This window comes from Brassica oleracea, chromosome C5, assembly GCF_000695525.1.
Source record: "Brassica oleracea var. oleracea cultivar TO1000 chromosome C5, BOL, whole genome shotgun sequence".
Classification (NCBI taxonomy): Eukaryota; Viridiplantae; Streptophyta; class Magnoliopsida; order Brassicales; family Brassicaceae; genus Brassica; species Brassica oleracea.
Window position 1 is genome coordinate 35,162,547 of NC_027752.1, and position 17,852 is coordinate 35,180,398.

At 40.4% G+C, this 17,852-nt stretch overlaps 3 protein-coding genes and 1 pseudogene across 6 annotated transcripts; 3 read left to right on the forward strand and 1 right to left on the reverse strand.

Moving 5' to 3' along the window:
* The first annotated feature begins 998 nt into the window (after positions 1-998).
* Positions 999-3,355, forward strand: LOC106343452 (IgA FC receptor). Its single transcript, XM_013782670.1, has 3 exons — positions 999-1,880; positions 1,972-2,366; positions 2,462-3,355. Exons 1-3 carry the CDS (start codon positions 1,031-1,033, stop codon positions 2,849-2,851), a joined length of 1,635 nt encoding a protein of 544 aa, XP_013638124.1. The 5' UTR covers positions 999-1,030; the 3' UTR covers positions 2,852-3,355.
* Positions 3,356-4,592: 1,237 nt separating this feature from the next.
* On the reverse strand, positions 4,593-8,411 carry LOC106343451 (annotated as a pseudogene).
* Positions 8,412-10,366: 1,955 nt separating this feature from the next.
* LOC106345116 lies at positions 10,367-11,824 on the forward strand. Its single transcript, XM_013784372.1, has one exon. The coding sequence runs from the start codon at positions 10,367-10,369 to the stop codon at positions 11,822-11,824; it is 1,458 nt and encodes a 485-aa protein (XP_013639826.1).
* Positions 11,825-15,731: 3,907 nt separating this feature from the next.
* Positions 15,732-17,846, forward strand: LOC106296062. 4 transcript variants are annotated; one of them, XM_013732112.1, is made up of 2 exons: positions 15,732-16,740; positions 16,870-17,846. In XM_013732112.1, the coding sequence occupies exons 1-2, from the start codon at positions 16,600-16,602 to the stop codon at positions 17,413-17,415; spliced, it is 687 nt and encodes a 228-aa protein (XP_013587566.1). In that variant the 5' UTR covers positions 15,732-16,599; the 3' UTR covers positions 17,416-17,846. The 4 variants fall into 4 exon arrangements, with proteins under 4 accessions (XP_013587566.1, XP_013587567.1, XP_013587564.1 ...); XM_013732113.1 differs by having other exon boundaries at positions 15,732-16,367; positions 16,803-17,846; XM_013732110.1 differs by having other exon boundaries at positions 15,732-16,099; positions 16,465-17,846.
* The last annotated feature ends 6 nt before the right edge of the window (positions 17,847-17,852 follow it).

Sequence of the window (17,852 nt, forward strand, 5' to 3'; positions counted from 1 at the left end):
ACATGCGACAACAACATCCAATTCCAGGCGATTCATCCGACACACATAACGAGGCGGATGTTGCGAGGAGGAGTGAGGAATTCTACCAGGCGATGAACGGGCCTTAGTTCTTTTTTTTTTCCGGTTGTTGTATTATAAATTCAAAACTTATTTATATATAAAATATTTTCGTATTGATTTGATTTTTATTTTAAATTATAATTTTATTAATAAAGAGTATTTTACGAGGAAATACTTTCGTGGTAGTTACGTATATTTTGCGAGGAAACACTTTCAAGGTATTTACGTGTAGTTTACGAGGAACACGTTTCGAGGTATTTACGAGGAAAAATAGCGACCTCCTTACGTGGAATATTTACGTGGTCTTTACGACGAAATGATGTATTTCGTCTTTACGATAAAATATTTTCTTCGCTAAGTTACGACGAATTGGCGAGGAAATATGTGTTACGACGGATGAGTAACGAGAAAACGTGTTTCCTCGCTAATTCCTCGTAAAACCTCTTTTACGACGAACTCACGAGGAAAGCCGCCCTCGTTAAGCTTATGTTTTCTCGTAGTGATTGTGAAGACATACTCACTGGTCAAGGCTTTTGATGTATACTAGTCAATTATTGTGAAATTTTAATAATTATAGTTGAGATTCTAATTGTAATCTCAACTATATTGTGAAATTTTTAGCCTACTGGTTAACATAATACTATTTTAGAGACCTATTTGCGATCAACAAAAGAGCTTGAAGCATGTATAGAAAATAATGCTGTTTTGTTATGTATATAAATTAAAGCCAATGTGTTAATATTTGTTTAATTGACCATCCTTAGAAATAGGAACAGTTTTTTTTTTATATATCAGGAACAGCTTACTTACAAGATTACAAAACCCCAACTTGATAATAAAGAAATCTACATATTTATCTATATAAACCCTATCAGAGTACTTGAACCACATCAGAAAACTATCAAATCCTAAAGCACCCAACAATTGAAAAAAAAAAACAAATTTCTCTCTTTTTTTGTTAGGTTCGGCAATGGCTCTAGCCAAACACACAAGAGTTCAGATATTGGGATGCATACTCCTTGCATCACTCGCACTAACAATGGCTGATACACCACCGGGCATAGCCAAAAACCCAAGCCATGCAACATGTAAGATCAAGAAGTACAAACATTGCTACAATTTGGAACATGTTTGTCCCAAGTTCTGCCCTGACTCTTGTCATGTTGAATGTGCTTCTTGCAAACCCATATGTGGCCCTCCTTCCCCCGGCAGTGATGATGATGGTGGCGATGGTGGCGATGATGACGGTGGATACACTCCTCCGGCTCCAGTTCCACCTGTTTCACCACCACCTCCTACACCTTCTGTGCCAAGCCCTACTCCCCCAGTTTCACCACCACCTCCAACACCTACACCAGCCGTTCCAAGTCCCACTCCGCCGGTTTCACCACCACCTCCAACTCCTACACCGGCTGTGCCAAGTCCCACGCCACCGGTTTCACCACCACCACCTTCTCCTACACCAGCTGTGCCAAGTCCAACTCCACCATCTTCACCACCACCTCCTACAACACCTCCTACACCGTCTGTGCCAAGTCCTCCAGGTACTCCCACTGCACCAGTCCCTCCATATTCCCCACCTGCGACTCCTACTCCCTCCATTCCAAGTCCTACTCCTACACCTCCCGGCTCTACTCCTCCTTATGTCCCTCCGTCCTCTCCTACTCCATCCCCGCCATCAGATGGAGAGGCAGGAGCAGGAGTAAGAAGAGCCAGGTGTAAGAAGAAGGGCTCTCCTTGTTACGGAGTTGAGTATAGTTGCCCGGCCGATTGCCCCCGTTCTTGTGAAGTTGACTGCGTTACTTGCAAACCTCTTTGCAGTATGTCCTCATTTACATCCAACTCCGCTTTAATTCCTTCTTATACGATCAATAAATACATGCTAACTAATGATATTACGTTGCGATGCAGATTGCGACAAACCGGGATCGGTTTGCCAAGACCCACGTTTTATTGGAGGAGATGGTCTAACCTTTTACTTCCACGGCAAGAAAGACTCCAACTTCTGCCTCATCTCCGATTCTAACCTTCACATCAACGCACATTTCATCGGTAAACGAAGGTCTGGTATGGCACGTGACTTCACATGGGTCCAATCCATTGCTATCCTCTTCGGCACTCACCGTTTCTACGTCGGAGCCCTTAAGACCTCCACGTGGGACGATTCTGTTGACCGGATCTCCGCCTCTTTTGATGGACATGTTATCTCACTCGCTCAACTAGATGGTGCCACGTGGACTTCTTCCCCTGGAGTATACCCTCAGGTCTCGGTCAAACGAGTCAACGCTGACACTAACAACCTCGAGGTATAAACTTTTGTTATATTTGTAATATTTTAGATATAGTCTGAACTGAGATTCTTGATAACCAGTTAATAACTTGGTGTAACGCATTTATTCAGGTTGAAGTAGAGGGCATGCTTAAGATCACAGCAAGAGTGGTGCCAATAACAGTGGAAGATTCAAGAATTCATGGTTACAATGTAACGGAAGACGACTGTCTCGCTCATCTCGACTTAGGCTTTAAGTTCCAAGACCTTAGCGACAACGTCGATGGTGTTTTGGGACAAACGTATAGGTCTAACTACGTAAGCCGAGTCAAGATCGGAGTCCACATGCCTGTGATGGGTGGTGATAGGGAATTCCAGACCAGCGGACTTTTTGAACCTGACTGCTCAGCCGCAAGGTTCCCTGGTAACAGAGGTAGCAACGGTGGCCGGAGTAAAATGGAGCTCCCTGAGATGAGTTGTGCAAGTGGCGTAGGTGGCAAGGGAGTGGTCTGCAAGAGATAGACGTTTCTTTGCTCTAAATTTTATTACTATTATACTAAAATATACCACTATACAATATGGTAAGTGGTAACTATAATATTATAACTAATTAATAAATTTGTAACACGGTTTTTTTTTTCTGTAACAATAATATCATGGAGAAAGGAAATGTGATTTTACTATTCTTGAACTGAATGAATTTGAATTTATGTTTAATCTCTAGTGTTTTAATAATTAATGATTTGAGAAAATTGTAAAATATGATCATGTTAAGTTATGGAACAAAATTAGATACATGTCGAGTAAAAAAACATTACCTTTTAGATCATGTGAGTTGTAATTTATATTCTACTAGCAAAATATTGTTTTGCTAGAATATTAATTTCTTAGTAACTTTGGTTAATGTGCTACCACGTAAAGGTAGCGCATGCCGACCACTAAGTCGCTTCACAATTGTAGCGCATGCCGACCACTAAGCACCCACATCAATGAACCCCCTCTTGGGATTCATCTTTTCAATTTTTTATTATTAAATTTTTTTTTTTGTTAAAAAAAAAAAAAATTAGACCAATCGCTGACCGCCACAATACGTGGGGCCCGCGCTACAGTGATGAACTTTAGGAGAGAGGGGTTCATCCCAAAGAGCTTTAGGAGAGAGGGGTTCATGAGATTGAATTATTTTATTATTTTTTTTTCTTGATTTCTGTGTGAACTCCCCCCCCATAAACTTTCAATGCGGATGCTCTAAGTCGCTTCACAGTGAAGTGATCCCATAAAGATGGAAAACATGCATGATTCAAATTGTTATCGCTAATAAAACGTAATACATGTCTTGTTTCCAATTCCAATTGAATAACTTGATTTTGTTTTAGTTACCAAAAGAAACTTGATTTTTTTTCTTAACTCTAAGGGCATCCGCATTGCTAGGACCAAAAAATTAGTAAATTGGTCCTTAGATTAATTTATTGTTTTTGTTATGTTAAGAGATTTAGCTAAGGACAATTAGAAAAAGAAAGATTATTGGTAGGACCAAAATATTGGTTGGAGAGCTTCGTTGGAGAGATTTAGGGCGAGGGATTGAGGGCGACAGATTGGGATCGACAGAGAGATGGGAAAGATGGGAGAGATGGGACAGATGGGACAGACCGCCGGAGGGTTCGACGGAGTCCGCGGTCGAGAGCTCGGTGGAGGGAAACCGTCGAGAGAGCTGGGAGACGATGCGAATGATTTCGTCGAGAGAGATGGAAGACTTTCCCAACACCGAACACTCCTTCCCTTCTCTCTGTGACACGTGCAGCTAAGGACACAAACTTAAAACTTCTTAATTAACATACGTGACCTAACGTTTTCTGTATTATTGATTTAAATTGATTTAAATTAATTACCTATTATGCTAAGGACGCGCTAACAACCGCGCGATACAGATGCCCTAAAAATCTAAAACCAAGAAAAGTTACACAACCTTGGTTTCTGTGTCTGTTAAAAATAAGGATTTTAACATATACAAATGTGGATTTTGGATTATCTTTTACACAATGCGAATCATATTGGCCTATTGTATTTCCATTTTACTCTCTCTGTTCTCCGAAAGTAAGATTTTCTAAAGTGTTTATGCTTATTAAGAATTCAATAAATGTTTATAATTTAATTTTTATTTTTACTTTATTATACACTTTACAATAACTTTTCACTAATGAAATTTAATCGATTCAAATATTTTCGTTTAATTTTTCTTAAAAGTATAAAAAAGTACTTTAAACATATAGAAAAACTATCTTTGTGATACAAATAAAAAATCTAAAACATCTTACTTTTTACATTCAGGGGAAGAGAGGGAGTATATCATTAATGTCGTCTCCAGGTCTCTCTTCCAATACACAACCGGAAACATCTACTACTTTATCAAAGACAGACTGAAACTATAGATAAACCATGAAGTGTTTTAAGATGTGCAGTAATATTCAAGAAAAGAAGGAAAAGAAAACATATCGTAAAAATCCAAGATCAACAACAAGAAACCACAACACAATGAATGGATTTCATTATCTCATTGATTTAAACACATCAACGTCTGTCTATAAAGAACCTCTCTCTAATTAAGATTAACTCCTTTCTGGCTTCACTGGTTGCCAAACGGTTCTTCGGAGATTCTTCACAACACCTAAGTCCCACCTTAAAAACCATTATCAAGTACTCATCAAGAGGGAAACCAGCTCTGAGACCGCTATTAAGAATAGAATTATCTGCAATGTCCAACACCCTCTCTGGCAACGCCAACTTGATGTAGCTGTTTAGGGTAACGTTTCCCCCAAATAAATCATTTGTTGGTCGTTTTCCAGTGAACATTTCCAAAAGAAGAACACCGAAGCTATACACATCACCATATATTGATGGTTGTCCTTGAGATTTTATGAGAATTAAGAAAGAAAAGAGAAATTAAATGAAGAACATGAAGATTAATGAGAGACTTTCTTGAAAGATAATGAGAAAGAAGGAATTGAATTGCTTGATTGTTTCATGTATCAAGAGTACCTATATATACATCAAATGGGGAGCCAAAACAAAGAGGCTCTCATGCACTAAGTGAGGCTCCCTTGCACTAAGGAGAGGCTCTCATACACTAACTAAATAAAGAAATGATAGTGCATGATATGTGGGCATAATACTCCACTCACCAAGCAACCTCATTTTACATTTACAACAATTTACATTCATAAGTTTACTTATGTTTGCTTTATGATCAACAGTCCTCCCATTCCATATTCTTCCCCATAATTCACAGAAACAAGAGTATAATTAAAAAAAAGAGAGAGTATAATCATTTTCTTCACTCAAACAGTACTGATGCGTGATAGAGTTTTACCTGGTGCGGCATAGCCGATGGTTCCTCTGACGCCGGCCGAGCTTAGATGGTTGAAGAAAGACTCCTGATCAAGTTTCATGAGCAGCCGAGCAATGCCAAAGTCGCTAACATGGCCAGTCAGGTCTTTGTCTAGGAGGACGTTGCTCGGCTTGAGATCGCAATGAGCTATAGGTTCATGGCAATAAACATGAATATACTCCAAAACAGAAATCACATCTGTGGCTATGTTGAGCCTTTCAAAGAGGGTCAAGGTTCTTGAGGGTCTATGAATCTCTTCCACTTCCTCTGGATGCAGCCACATATCTAGGCTTCCGTTCGGCATTAACTCATAGATAAGAGCTCTGAAATAGTTTCCTTGAAGATCAGTACTCGAACAAGCCGTCAATAGTTTCACGAGATTACGATGCCTTATGTCCTTGAGAGCTTCACATTCTGTCATAAAGCTCTTCATAGCTCCACGTCTCTGAAGGTTTAGAACTTTCACTGCAACGACCTTGTTCTCTGTTGGAAGAAATGCCTTAAACACCGTACCAAAACTACCTGATCCAATCAAATTGCTGGAAGAGAAGCCATCTGTCGCATTTCTTAGATATGCATAACTTATCTTTTCATGGACAACCTCTCGTGCGGAAGAAGAAGTTGAATTACTGCTAAGCTGGTTATTCTTTATTTTTCTGGACCAACATAAAGAAATATACGCCATGAGCACCATCAAAAGCAAAGCTATGCCTATGCTTAACTCAATGGCAACTTTATTCGAACTAGATGAATGGCTTGGTTGTGCTTGCACGATACATTGATTTAGTTTCAGCTCCTTGATACCTCCACAGAGATATTGGTAACCAAATACTAAAACAACAGTAGCATTCCTAAATTTTCCTTCTGTTGGCACCTCTCCCACGAAATTGTTAATGGATAGATTTAGATACTCCAACAAGGAAAAGTTTCCAAAATATCCAGGTATACTTCCAGAGAAATCATTGTTCGAGAAATCAAGTCTTTTAGCACCCATCAACCCTTTTATATTTGGAATATCACCATAAAAAAAAATTCCTTGTAGATAAAGATTCTCCAGTGAGAGACAGTTTCCCAAGACTTGAGGGAGTTGCCCATATAATTTATTATGCGCGACAGACAGTGTGCAAAGACGTTCTAGTGGTTTAATATACTCCGGAAGAGAGCCTGTCAAGGAATTATTTGACAAGTCGAGCTCAACAAGGGACTGAATTTGCATAATCTCCTGAGGTATAGTCCCGTTCAACTTATTAGACCCAATACACAAATATAATATGACTTTGCACTGACCAATACTTGGAGGAATAGTTCCTTCAAAACTATTGTTGGACAAATAGAGTTTTTCTAACCAGATGATGTTGCCTATTGAAGAAGGCCTCTCCTGACATTCTATTTGACGTGAGGTTTAAGAACACCAATCTAGAAAGCTTTCCAATGGAACTTGGCAGTGGTCCGGTCAACAAGTTTTCGCGTAACACAAGGTTTTGTAGGCTTACGAGATTCCCAATGTCATAAGGAATGGTTCCAGAGATGAAATTAGTTCCAAGGTCTAATTTCCAGAGGTTGGTGGACAGGTTCGTTATAGAGGTAGGCAAGTCACCTCCAAGTTTATTTCTGTTAACAAGTAATGTAAGAAGTTGGGTACAATTACTCAAAGCCTGAAGAAAGTCAAGGTCTCCAGAAGAGTAACTTCCCAAAGAATTATTGTTAAGTCTTAGTTTTTGCAAATTCTTTAGTTTTCCAAAGCTCAAAGGAATGCTTCCTATCATTTTGTTATATTCGATTCCAAACTCTTGAAGATTTGAGATCTTTGAAAGTGTTGTTGGGATGGGTCCTGTGAAACTATTAGCTCCCATATGTAAAAGTTGAAGTTTTGGTAGTAGATTACCAAAATCAGGCTTTAGGCTACCCGAAAACACATTACCAAACATGTTCAAGTACTCAAGCGAGGAAAAATTGTAGATTGAAAGAGGAAAACCACCTGAGAATTTGTTCGATCCTAATACCAGACGCACCAATTGAGTCAATTTAGCTAGATCATCAGGAATATTTCCTTCTAAATTGTTATGTGAAAATCTAACTCGCATGAGTGATGTCAAGTTTCCTAGAGATGCAGGTAACTTCCCTCTAAGGTTGTTTACACCAAGATTTAAAATTTCAAGCTTCTCCAGTGATTCTAGTTCTGAAGGAACACCTCCTCCAAGATGATTATCAGATAAATCAAGGCCCAACAATCTAGAGCAGTTAAATAGATTGTCTGGAATTTCTCCTCCGAGAAAATTAGAGCTCATATTCAAGTACTTAAGTCTAAACAAGTTTCCCACCTTGTAAGGGATGGTTCCACCAATAGAGTTTTCAGATAGATCAAGTGATATGAGAAAGGAAAGATTACCAATAGATGGCGGTATCATTCCGCTTAACTGCCATCCTCCAAGGTCCAAACGGGTAACTCTCTTGTGTTTGAGGCCGCATGTGACCCCTTTCCAATTACAGAGAGGGGATGAGTTATTCCATGAGGACAATACATCTTGATTCTCTTCAGAAACTTGAGATTTGATGTCGAGCAATGCTTTCCTATCAGGTTCATCGGTAAAACCATATGCTTCATGTAACAAGAGAGCACTGAAAGAAAATAAAAGAAACAATCTCATTCTTCTCTCTCTTTTTCTTGGGTTAAAAGCTTTTCGTGCAGGAAAGTGAATATATGGCACGAAGCATATGCATATTGTATTTATCTTATTGTTGTTGCTATGCAACGCAGAAGATATTCATTGGCTCACAACCACATATAGAAAACTGCAAGACTTTTTAAAATTCTCGTGTACTTGTCGTCAACCTCCTTGTCCTCGGAGTCAAGTATCCCACTAGTCTCGTGTCTTATTATTTTCCAAAAACAAGTTTCTTGATGTATTTTTCCCAAACGGTTTATTTACAAGAAAGTTACTCTATGAGTACAACACAAGTCTTTTTTCTTCAGAGACTTATACTCGAGCAATCTTTGCTTATCAGTTTCATCAGTAATTTGAAGCAAATGTAGCATGCGAGCAACCAAAAGAAACAGTTCCATGCTTGTCACCTTTTTTATAAAAAAGTACACAAATTCGTTTTTGGTCAAAATGTTTTGGTCTTTCTCATATTTTGCAGTAAAGTAAATAGATACATCATACATGACTGGAAAATAAGAACATTGCATTATGACAGGTGAGAAGTCCAAATAAAAAGTGGGGATTAAACGGGGGGAATATAAATAGTAGCACAACATTCATCAGGGTGCAGAGAAGCAACAAAAAGATATAATTTAAGCTCATCCCTAAATCCTAACTCTTCTAGAACCCATTAAAATATGTAATGAATCCTTTTTAAACCCCTTATCTTTTTTTTCTATATGAATACATTTTGTATAATCTCTTACAAAATACATATTATTTCATATATTAACATAAATCAAAGAAAATGGTTTTTGCATAAAATATTCCTTGTTCTTAATCTAAAAAATTGTGATGATGGCGAAAAAACATAATACTCGATTTTGTTGTTTTGGCAAGAAAACTCGTTTTTACGGTTATGATGGAAAAACTCGATTTAGTGATTTTGGAAAGAAAAATCATTTTGTAGTTTTGGCGGGAAAATTTGATTTTACAGTTTTGGCGGGAAAACTCGATTTTACGATTTTCTCAGGAAAATCTCATTTTTGCCATTTTGGCGGAAAATCTCGATTTTACTTTTCTGGCGGAAAATCTCATTTTTACGGTTTAGGCGGAAATTTTTATTTTGCCAGAAAAACTCAAATTTACGGTTTTAACGGGATAACTCAATGTTACGATTTTGGAGAAAAATCTCGTTTTACGGTTTTAGTGGAAAATCTTGTTTTGGCATGAAAACTCAATTTTATGGTTTTGGACGGAAAAGCGAGAAATCTTATTTTTTGTGGTTTTGGCAGAAAATCTCATTTTGACGGAAAAACTCGATTTTACCATTTTAGCGAGAAAATTCAATTTTATGGTTTTGGCAAGAAAACTTGGTTTTGTGGTTTTAACGGAAAATTTCACAGTTGAGGTTTGGTGAAAAAACTCGTTTTGGTGGAAAACTCTATTTGGCGGAAAAAAAACGATTTGGCAAAAAAACTCGATTTGGTAGAAAGACTCTTTTTCACTTTTGACGAAATACCTTGTTTTTAATGATTTTGGCGAAAAAATCAATTGTACACTTTTGTAAGGAAAACTCATTTTTGAAGTATTAACTCTAACAGTGTTCAACAAAAAAAAAGTATTAACTCTAACCAAATCATTGTTGTTTAAAAAAAAACAAAAAAAATATTTATCTAATAGTGTTCAACTCTATCAAAACTCCTTACCTTTTAAACCTAGTCCTAAATTGGCCTTGGGAACTAAATACAAGCGTCCCTAGAATGGGCATTCGTTTTCTCTCTCAAGCTGAAATAAGATAGTGGAGTGTGGGGCCCGAAAAAAGCAAGGAAAACACGGTTTCTTTCATCATTTCAACCACTTTGTGGTTCTTTTCAGCTTATTTCAAACGGATGAAAGGAAAAGATCTAGTGTTCTTAATTTCTGAGATTGGGTTCAGTGTTCTTTTTGGTTTCTAACCGGTGAAATCTTTGGGATTAAGAGAGCTTGACAGTGTGAGACCCATCTGTAGCTATGTCGGCTGCAATGGATAGAGCTTTGATGGCTCTGTCTTTGGAGGAAGAAGATAAACCGTTTGACATGCCGGATCTGCCGGGGTTTTGTTCGAATGAGAAGAATAAGCTAAGTTTGGTGGGTAGAATGTTAAATCCAGAGTGTCAGAAGATGTCTACTCTGATCTGGAGAATGCCCAGAAAGTGGTCAAAGGAAGGCAAATGTCGAGGAGTGGCTCTGTCTCAGGAGCGGTTTCAGTTCTTCTTCGACCATGAACATGACCTGCTCGATGTTTTGGAGAAGGGGGTCCATACGTTTAATGAGTGGGCTTTGGCGATTGAGAGGTGGGTGGAAGAGCCACCGGATGATTATCTGCAGTTTATTTCTTTGTGGGTTCGTATAAGCAACATCCCGATAAACTATTACACAAAGGAAGCTATTATGGCGCTTGGTGACTTGGTTGGAGAAGTGAAGGAGTTTATCTTCGACCCCACAAAGCCTCAGACACAACCTTACCAGAGGGTTCTAGTTAAGTTCAATGTGGCGAACTCATTGAAGATGTCTAGAGTCATAAACATCAAAGGAGCTAAACCGGTGACCATCCACTACAACTATGAAAGGATCCAGAAGAGGTGTTTCACCTGCTTCAGGCTTAACCATGAGCAAAGTAGATGTCCTTTGGTTGTGAAGAGAAGAAAAGATGAAGCTTTTGCGAGGCGTCAAGCGATCTCTAAGGAGTTGGAACTAAAAAAGGTTGTATTACATGAAGACGATCCTCTCTATGGGATTCTCACTGAAGATCAGGTGGGGACTGGTGCGGTGACAGGGAAGCCGAAAATTGTGAAAGAAGTTCTGGATGAGATGAGACAGTACTTGATGCTGGCAACAGATGAGGATCGGATTATTAGGGAAGAAAGAGTGAGAAGCTCGGTAGCAGCGATGGAGCAAGACCCTATGCTGCAGCGTACTGTTCTAAGACTCGAGGCTCCTCCTGTTATTTCTCAAGATTTTAATAAAGGAAAAGGAGTGGTTTACAGCTATGAGGAGCTTCGGAAACCGAAAGAGGGCAAGTTGCAGTCAGAGAAATTTATGGCATCTGCAATCAGAGCTGGTTCAGCAGGGCAGTGGAACGCTGGGAATATGGATAGGACGTTAAGTGATGAGGTGTACGTTGGCTATAATTTTATGGCCACTACTGAAGGTTCAACGGTATTTAGCACTGGTTCCTTAGAACCTTGTGCTTCGGCCGGGACCAAGAAGAAAGTGTACCAGCGAAGACGGCCCCCAAAATCAAGGAGAAAGCCTAGACCTTTGTTGTTGGCTGATAAGACGGAGGGGGTGATGTGGGACAAAGCAGCAGATAAGAGTGTTGTGGGGAGCAAAAAGAGAAAGGTACAGACTGAAGTTGGGGAACTTCTAGTTTCGGCGAAGTCTAAAACCCCAAAGGTGATCCCAAGGGAGGGATCGTCCAACGCTTAAATGAGCATTTTCAGCTGGAATTGCCAGGGCTTGGGGCGTACTCAAGACCTGACAATCCAGAGACTCCGGGAGATTCGGCGTACGTATTTTCCGGAGATCATGTTCTTGATGGAGACTAAGAAGTGTAGGGATATTTTGGTGGATTTACAGCAGTGGTTAGGTTATGATAGGGTGTTTACGGTGGAGCCTAGAGGCTTGAGTGGTGGCTTGGCAGTATTTTGGAAAAATGAGATCAAGTTGGACTTCAAATTTGCGGATAAGAATCTCATTGACATGCAGGTTCAGTTTGGAGAAGTCACTTTTTATCTTTCTTGTATATATGGAGAACCCAGTTCTGAAGGGAAGAATATAGTATGGGAGAGAATCTCAAGGATTGGAGTCAATAGAAGAGAAAAGTGGTGTATGCTTGGGGATTTTAACGAGATCCTCAATAATGATGAAAAGATTGGAGGACCTATGAGATCAGAAGAATCGTTCAAACCTTTTGGGGATATGTTGTCTACATGTGGAATGGAAGAGCTGGAGTCATCGGGGATCAGGTTTACTTGGGCTGGTCAAAGGTGAAAAAAGTGGATTCAGAGTTGCTTGGACAGAGCTTTTGGTAACAGGGAGTGGCTGAGAGTATTCCCGGGATCTAATCAGAAATTTTTGGCCAAACGTGGGTCTGATCACAGACCTGTCTTGTTAATGTTGCAAGCGTCACAGTCAAAAAACAGGGGTCAGTTCAGGTATGACAAAAAATTCTTGTTCCAGCCGGAGGTTAAGGAAAAAATCATTGAAGCCTGGAGGGGAACAGAGGGGGGATCTGATAATTGTTGTGTGGCAAAACGATTGCGTGATTGTAGAGGTGCTTTGAGTGTGTGGAAGAAAGAGAAGGACTTCAATGCCAAAGACAGGATTCATATTTTGGAAGATCGATTGGAGTGGTTCCAATCAAGAAATTACCCCTGTTGGCATGCTATCAGAGTGATTAAGAAGGAGCTGTGTAGAGCCTATAAGGAAGAAGAGCTCTTTTGGCAGCAGAAGAGTATGGAAAAATGGCTGAAGTATGGGGATCGCAACTCTAATTTCTTCCATGAAACGGTTAAAGCGAACAGAGAGAAGAGGAAGCTCATCAAATTGAAGGATGGCAGCGGGTTGGAGCATTGGTCTGAAGAATCTAAGGCTCTGGTGGCTTTGGATTATTTTAAGGAGCTCTTCAAATCTTCTGACCCCCCTAGCTACCAACCTGTGATTCAGAGTATGAGACCAAGAGTGACAGATTCGATGAATCAGAGGTTATTGGCTGCTGTTACAGATAAAGAGATCAGAGATGCAGTTTTTGGCATAAAATCTTCGAGTGCTCCTGGCCCAGATGGGATGTCGGGCCTCTTCTTTCAACAATATTGGGGAGAAATTGGCCTCAAAGTGTCCTTTGAAGTGAAGAGATTTTTTGAAAGAAGAAGGATGCCAGTGGATTGGAACTTCACCTTTATCTGCCTCATACCAAAAGTACAAGATCCGGAGACGATGACTGACTTACGGCCGATCAGTCTCTGTTCGGTCTTGTATAAAATCATCTCTAAGATTATGGTGAAACGGTTGAAGCCCATTCTTCCTGAGCTTATCTCGGTCAATCAATCAGCCTTTGTGGCAGAGAGACTGATCACTGATAACATTGGCATTGCGCATGAAGTGGTACATGGCCTTAGAGTCAATCCGATGCTCATGTACGACGGTATGGTGGTGAAGACCGATATGTCAAAAGCGTATGATAGAGTCAAGTGGAGTTATCTGAGGAGTTTGTTGGACGCTCTTGGGTTTGATGCGAGATGGATCTCTCTGGTCATGGAGTGTGTTTCGTCAGTTTCTTATGCAGTGCTTATGAACGACCAGCCTTTTGGTTTGATCAAGCCTCAACGGGGTTTGCGCCAGGGTGATCCGCTATCCCCAAATTTGTTTGTTCTTTGCACTGAGGGACTTACCCATTTGATGAATTATGTGGAAAGTGCTTCTCTCCTCTCAGGCGTAAAATTTGCAGAATCAGGGCCCTCAGTGAATCATCTCTTGTTTGCAGATGATAGTTTGTTCATGTGTAAGGCGACTCAAAATCAGGCTGTGGCTCTTTATGAGGTGTTGAAGGTGTATGAAAGAGCAACAGGACAAACTATCAATTTGCAGAAATCAGCAATCTCTTTTGGAGATCAGGTGGATTCCATGTCTAAACTGGCGATTCGAGGGATTCTTGGCATTGATAATGAAGGAGGATCTAGCAAGTACTTAGGTCTGCCGGAATGCTTCAGTGGATCAAAAATTGAACTCCTGGATTATCTTCGAGGGAGGGTTAATGGCAGGTTGAATGCATGGTACCTAAGGAAGCTATCACAAGGGGGGAAAGAAATTTTATTGAAAACTTCTGCCTCTGCTCAGCCTGTCTTTGCGATGTCAGTTTTCAAGCTTCCGAAAACGCTTTGTGCAAATATTTCAAGTGTGATGGCGAATTTTTGGTGGGGATCAGATGCGCATATTAGGAAAATCCATTGGATTTCTTGGGATAAACTTTGTCTGCCAAAGGAGAGTGGAGGAATGGGTTTCAGAGATTTGGAGGCATTTAATCAAGCTCTCTTGGCAAAGCAGGCGTGGAAAGTACTCTCTGTACCTGCGGTTTGGGACAAATCCAAAGAGTTACGAAGAGTTATGGAGGCTCTGCCTTCGATCAATGCACTTAAAGCCAACACTTGGAAGGTTCAGACGGCTCCTAAGATTAAGACCTTCATTTGGAAGGCTCTTTCACAAGCTCTGCCCGTTGCTGTTTGCTTAATAGAAAGAGGTATGAAATGTGATGACAGATGTCAGTTGTGTGGCTTTGAGGGTGAATCAGTGAACCATGTGCTGTTTAGTTGCCATATTGCTCGAATATGTTGGGCTCTCTCCAACATCCCGTGCCCTTGTGGGGGATTTAGTGTATCGTCGATCTATGAGAACATTTCATACTTGTTGAGAATCAAACCTGTTAGAAGGTATGGAGCGGTCTCTGTTCGAAGCTGGCCGTGGCTTCTTTGGTTTTTGTGGAAGAACAGGAACTCCCTTATTTTCGAAGGAAAAACTTTTGAAGCTGAGGAAATTGTTGTGAAAGCTAAACATGAAGCTGAGGTTTGGTTCTTAGCGCAACAAGTGCAGAGTGGAATGGAACTAGAAGAGGACAAGGTAGTTTCTGAAACGGTTCCATGTACGTTGCAGAATGTTCCGGTTGGTTGGGTTCAGTGTGAGTGTGCGATGGATTGGGCAAGCCGAGGTGAGAGCATGGGAGCTTCATGGATTGTAAAAGATGAGAAAGGTAAAGTCTTGGAGCATAGTAGGCGTGCATTTGTGGAGGTGGGATCTTTGCTTGAGGCTAAATTGTAACTGTGATTATGGGTTCTGGAAAGTATGAGAAGTTTGAAGAAAAAGAAGGTTAGGTTTGTCTTATCTTTTGGGGACCTGATAGAAGCAATTGAAAAACCTTCTTTCTGGTCTGCGTTGCAGTTTGAGGTGGGAGAGATCAAGAGAGAGCTGCAGGTTTTTGAAGCGTGGGAACTAAGGATTGGGTCTTGGAATACAATCAGATGTGCATCCTTCATTGCTCAGAGTGTGAGGAACTTAGGTCTCACTCAGTCTTATGTAGTTGCTGGTCATCCAAGATGGTTGGATCATATCTATGCGAATGTCAGAAGTGCATCTGGTGGTAACTAATTATTTCGTTGATTTCTTGGTATCCGCCTTTGTAGGCTTGGATGTGTAGTTGGATGAGTTTTTCTAATTATTTTCTTTTTGGGTACTGGTTGTGAAGTAAGCTGTGTTGCTTGGCTGTGTTGTTGTGTTGAACCAAGTTAGTATATATATGATTTCAATTTGGAAAAAAAAAAAAAAAAAAATTGACCTTGGAAATAATGCATTATGCATTAGAGCATCTCCAATCTAAAACTTCATTTTTTTTTTCTTCAAAATAGAGTAAAATAGAGATGTTTTACTCGAACTAAGATTCGATGAGCTTTTCCGATGAGGATCGGGGAAATCAAGTGGCTATTACGAGGCGGGGATGGAAGGATCCAGTCAAGGACAGAGGATTTGGAAAGTTACAAAGAGAATTGAAGGGCGGGGAAGATTGGGCATTCTCGGATCTTGATTCGGATCTGGAAAACAAGGGATGCTTTTGTTTACGGAAACTTGTGGTACTAAAGGGTTGTGAGGATCTATTTGTTTATGGGAAGAATAAGGTCTTAGGGATGCAATCTCTTCAGCAAATAATCAGACAAGGTATAATCTCTTCAAAACTTGATCTGATATCGGATCTGCTTATTGTGATGAGACAAGTTATTACTTGCTTGCGATTTGGTATTAAAATTTGGATTCACGGGGTATTGTGAGTTTGGAAAGATCTAAAGGGATTTCTAAGGATACTTGGTAGTAGAGGATCTTGCGAAATCATTTTGGTATCCATCATAGTGGCTAGTTGGAAATTAAAGATTGTAATAGGAATCTTGGTCTTTACAGTTTTGATACGACTGATTATTGCTCTAGGAATGATTGAGGAGTATATAATAGTCATTCAGGCGAGAGGTTTAGGCATCAATTTCAATCAAAATAGTTTTATATTGCCTCTTTTTCATTATCTCTTTGAGGTTACTAATTGGGAAGGAGGGGAGCCCCAAGGGTGCAGTTGGTAACATGAACATCAAAAGAAGGAAGATCACGTTCCACATTTTGACAACACAGCCCTCATCAAAGGCTATGCAAGAACGCTGATAGGGAGATGCATGAACCCGAAGCAACAAGACGTTAAGGCTTTGATCATCATGCTTCCTAAAATATGGAAAATGGAGGAGAGGGTGGTGGGAGCGGACCTGGGACTTGGCCGTTTTCAGTTTGATTTTGATGAGGAGGAAGACATCGAGACGGTACTCAAAATGCAAACTTTTCATTTTGATTACTGGATGCTCTCGTTGGTGAGATGGCAGCCGGTTGGAGCCAAAAACTATCCCTCTGATATCATTTTCTTGGTCCGTGTTTTGGGAGTTCCGTTACAGTTCTGGACGGCTCCGTTGTTTGAGAGTATAGGGAATGATCTGGGTGAAGTTATGGAGGTCGATTTGGATACTGGTAGGATAAGGGTGAGGATTGACGGATTTCAGAACTTATGTTTTGAAACTACGGTGGATCTCCGAGGTGGGGAGTTCTACGAAGGTGAAGAACTAACTGTATCACTAAGATATGAGAAGCTCTTTGGGTATTGCAGAACCTGCTTCAGCCTGTGCCACGACATTCACAAGTGTCCATTGGGTAAAGGAAGTGTAGAAGAAAAGAGTGAGAACCGAGAGACCCATACAGGACGACTTGAGGAACGTAGCTCCAGCTACAAAGGCGTGGTGATTCATGGGAATGTGGACACCAAAGAGAAGGAGATGGAGAGAAGAGGGTATCATGGAAAGGGGAAAGAAAAGATGTACGAGGAGCCGGATTCAAAATGGGTTAAGGTGGGAGACAGAGATAACAGGAGATCATCTGATGGTCGTGGCAAACACAGAGGATCAGAGGGGGGGGTCAAGCAAATTTGTAGCGAGAAGCTCGTTTAAGGAGGACCGCACGCGAACTTTGCACCGTGGAGTACAGAGAGAAAGGAGCCCCAGAGAACATGTTTATTCAAGAGGTTGTCTGCTTGAGCGCAGGCAGGAAACAAACTCAGAGGCAAGGTCTACAGGTTCTGAAGAAGGTGAGCTCCAGATGTCACACCATGAGCCTATCAATGAGCTTCCTTTGGAGATAGGGGAATCTACGGAGGCAACTAAAGAGGGTAAGGAAATTGAAAAGATAGAGAACGATTTAGATTTGATGAACGAGGTCCTAGGAGAGGAGGATGGTTTACTAGGAGAGAATGATTTACTAGATGAGAATGAGATGGACATTGACGAGCAGGAAGCTCGAGCCTTTTGGGATGATATTACTGAAGACGTTGCAAACGCTGAGGCTGAAAATGAAGACGTTGGGGAAGATTTCCAAGAGCTAACTGATG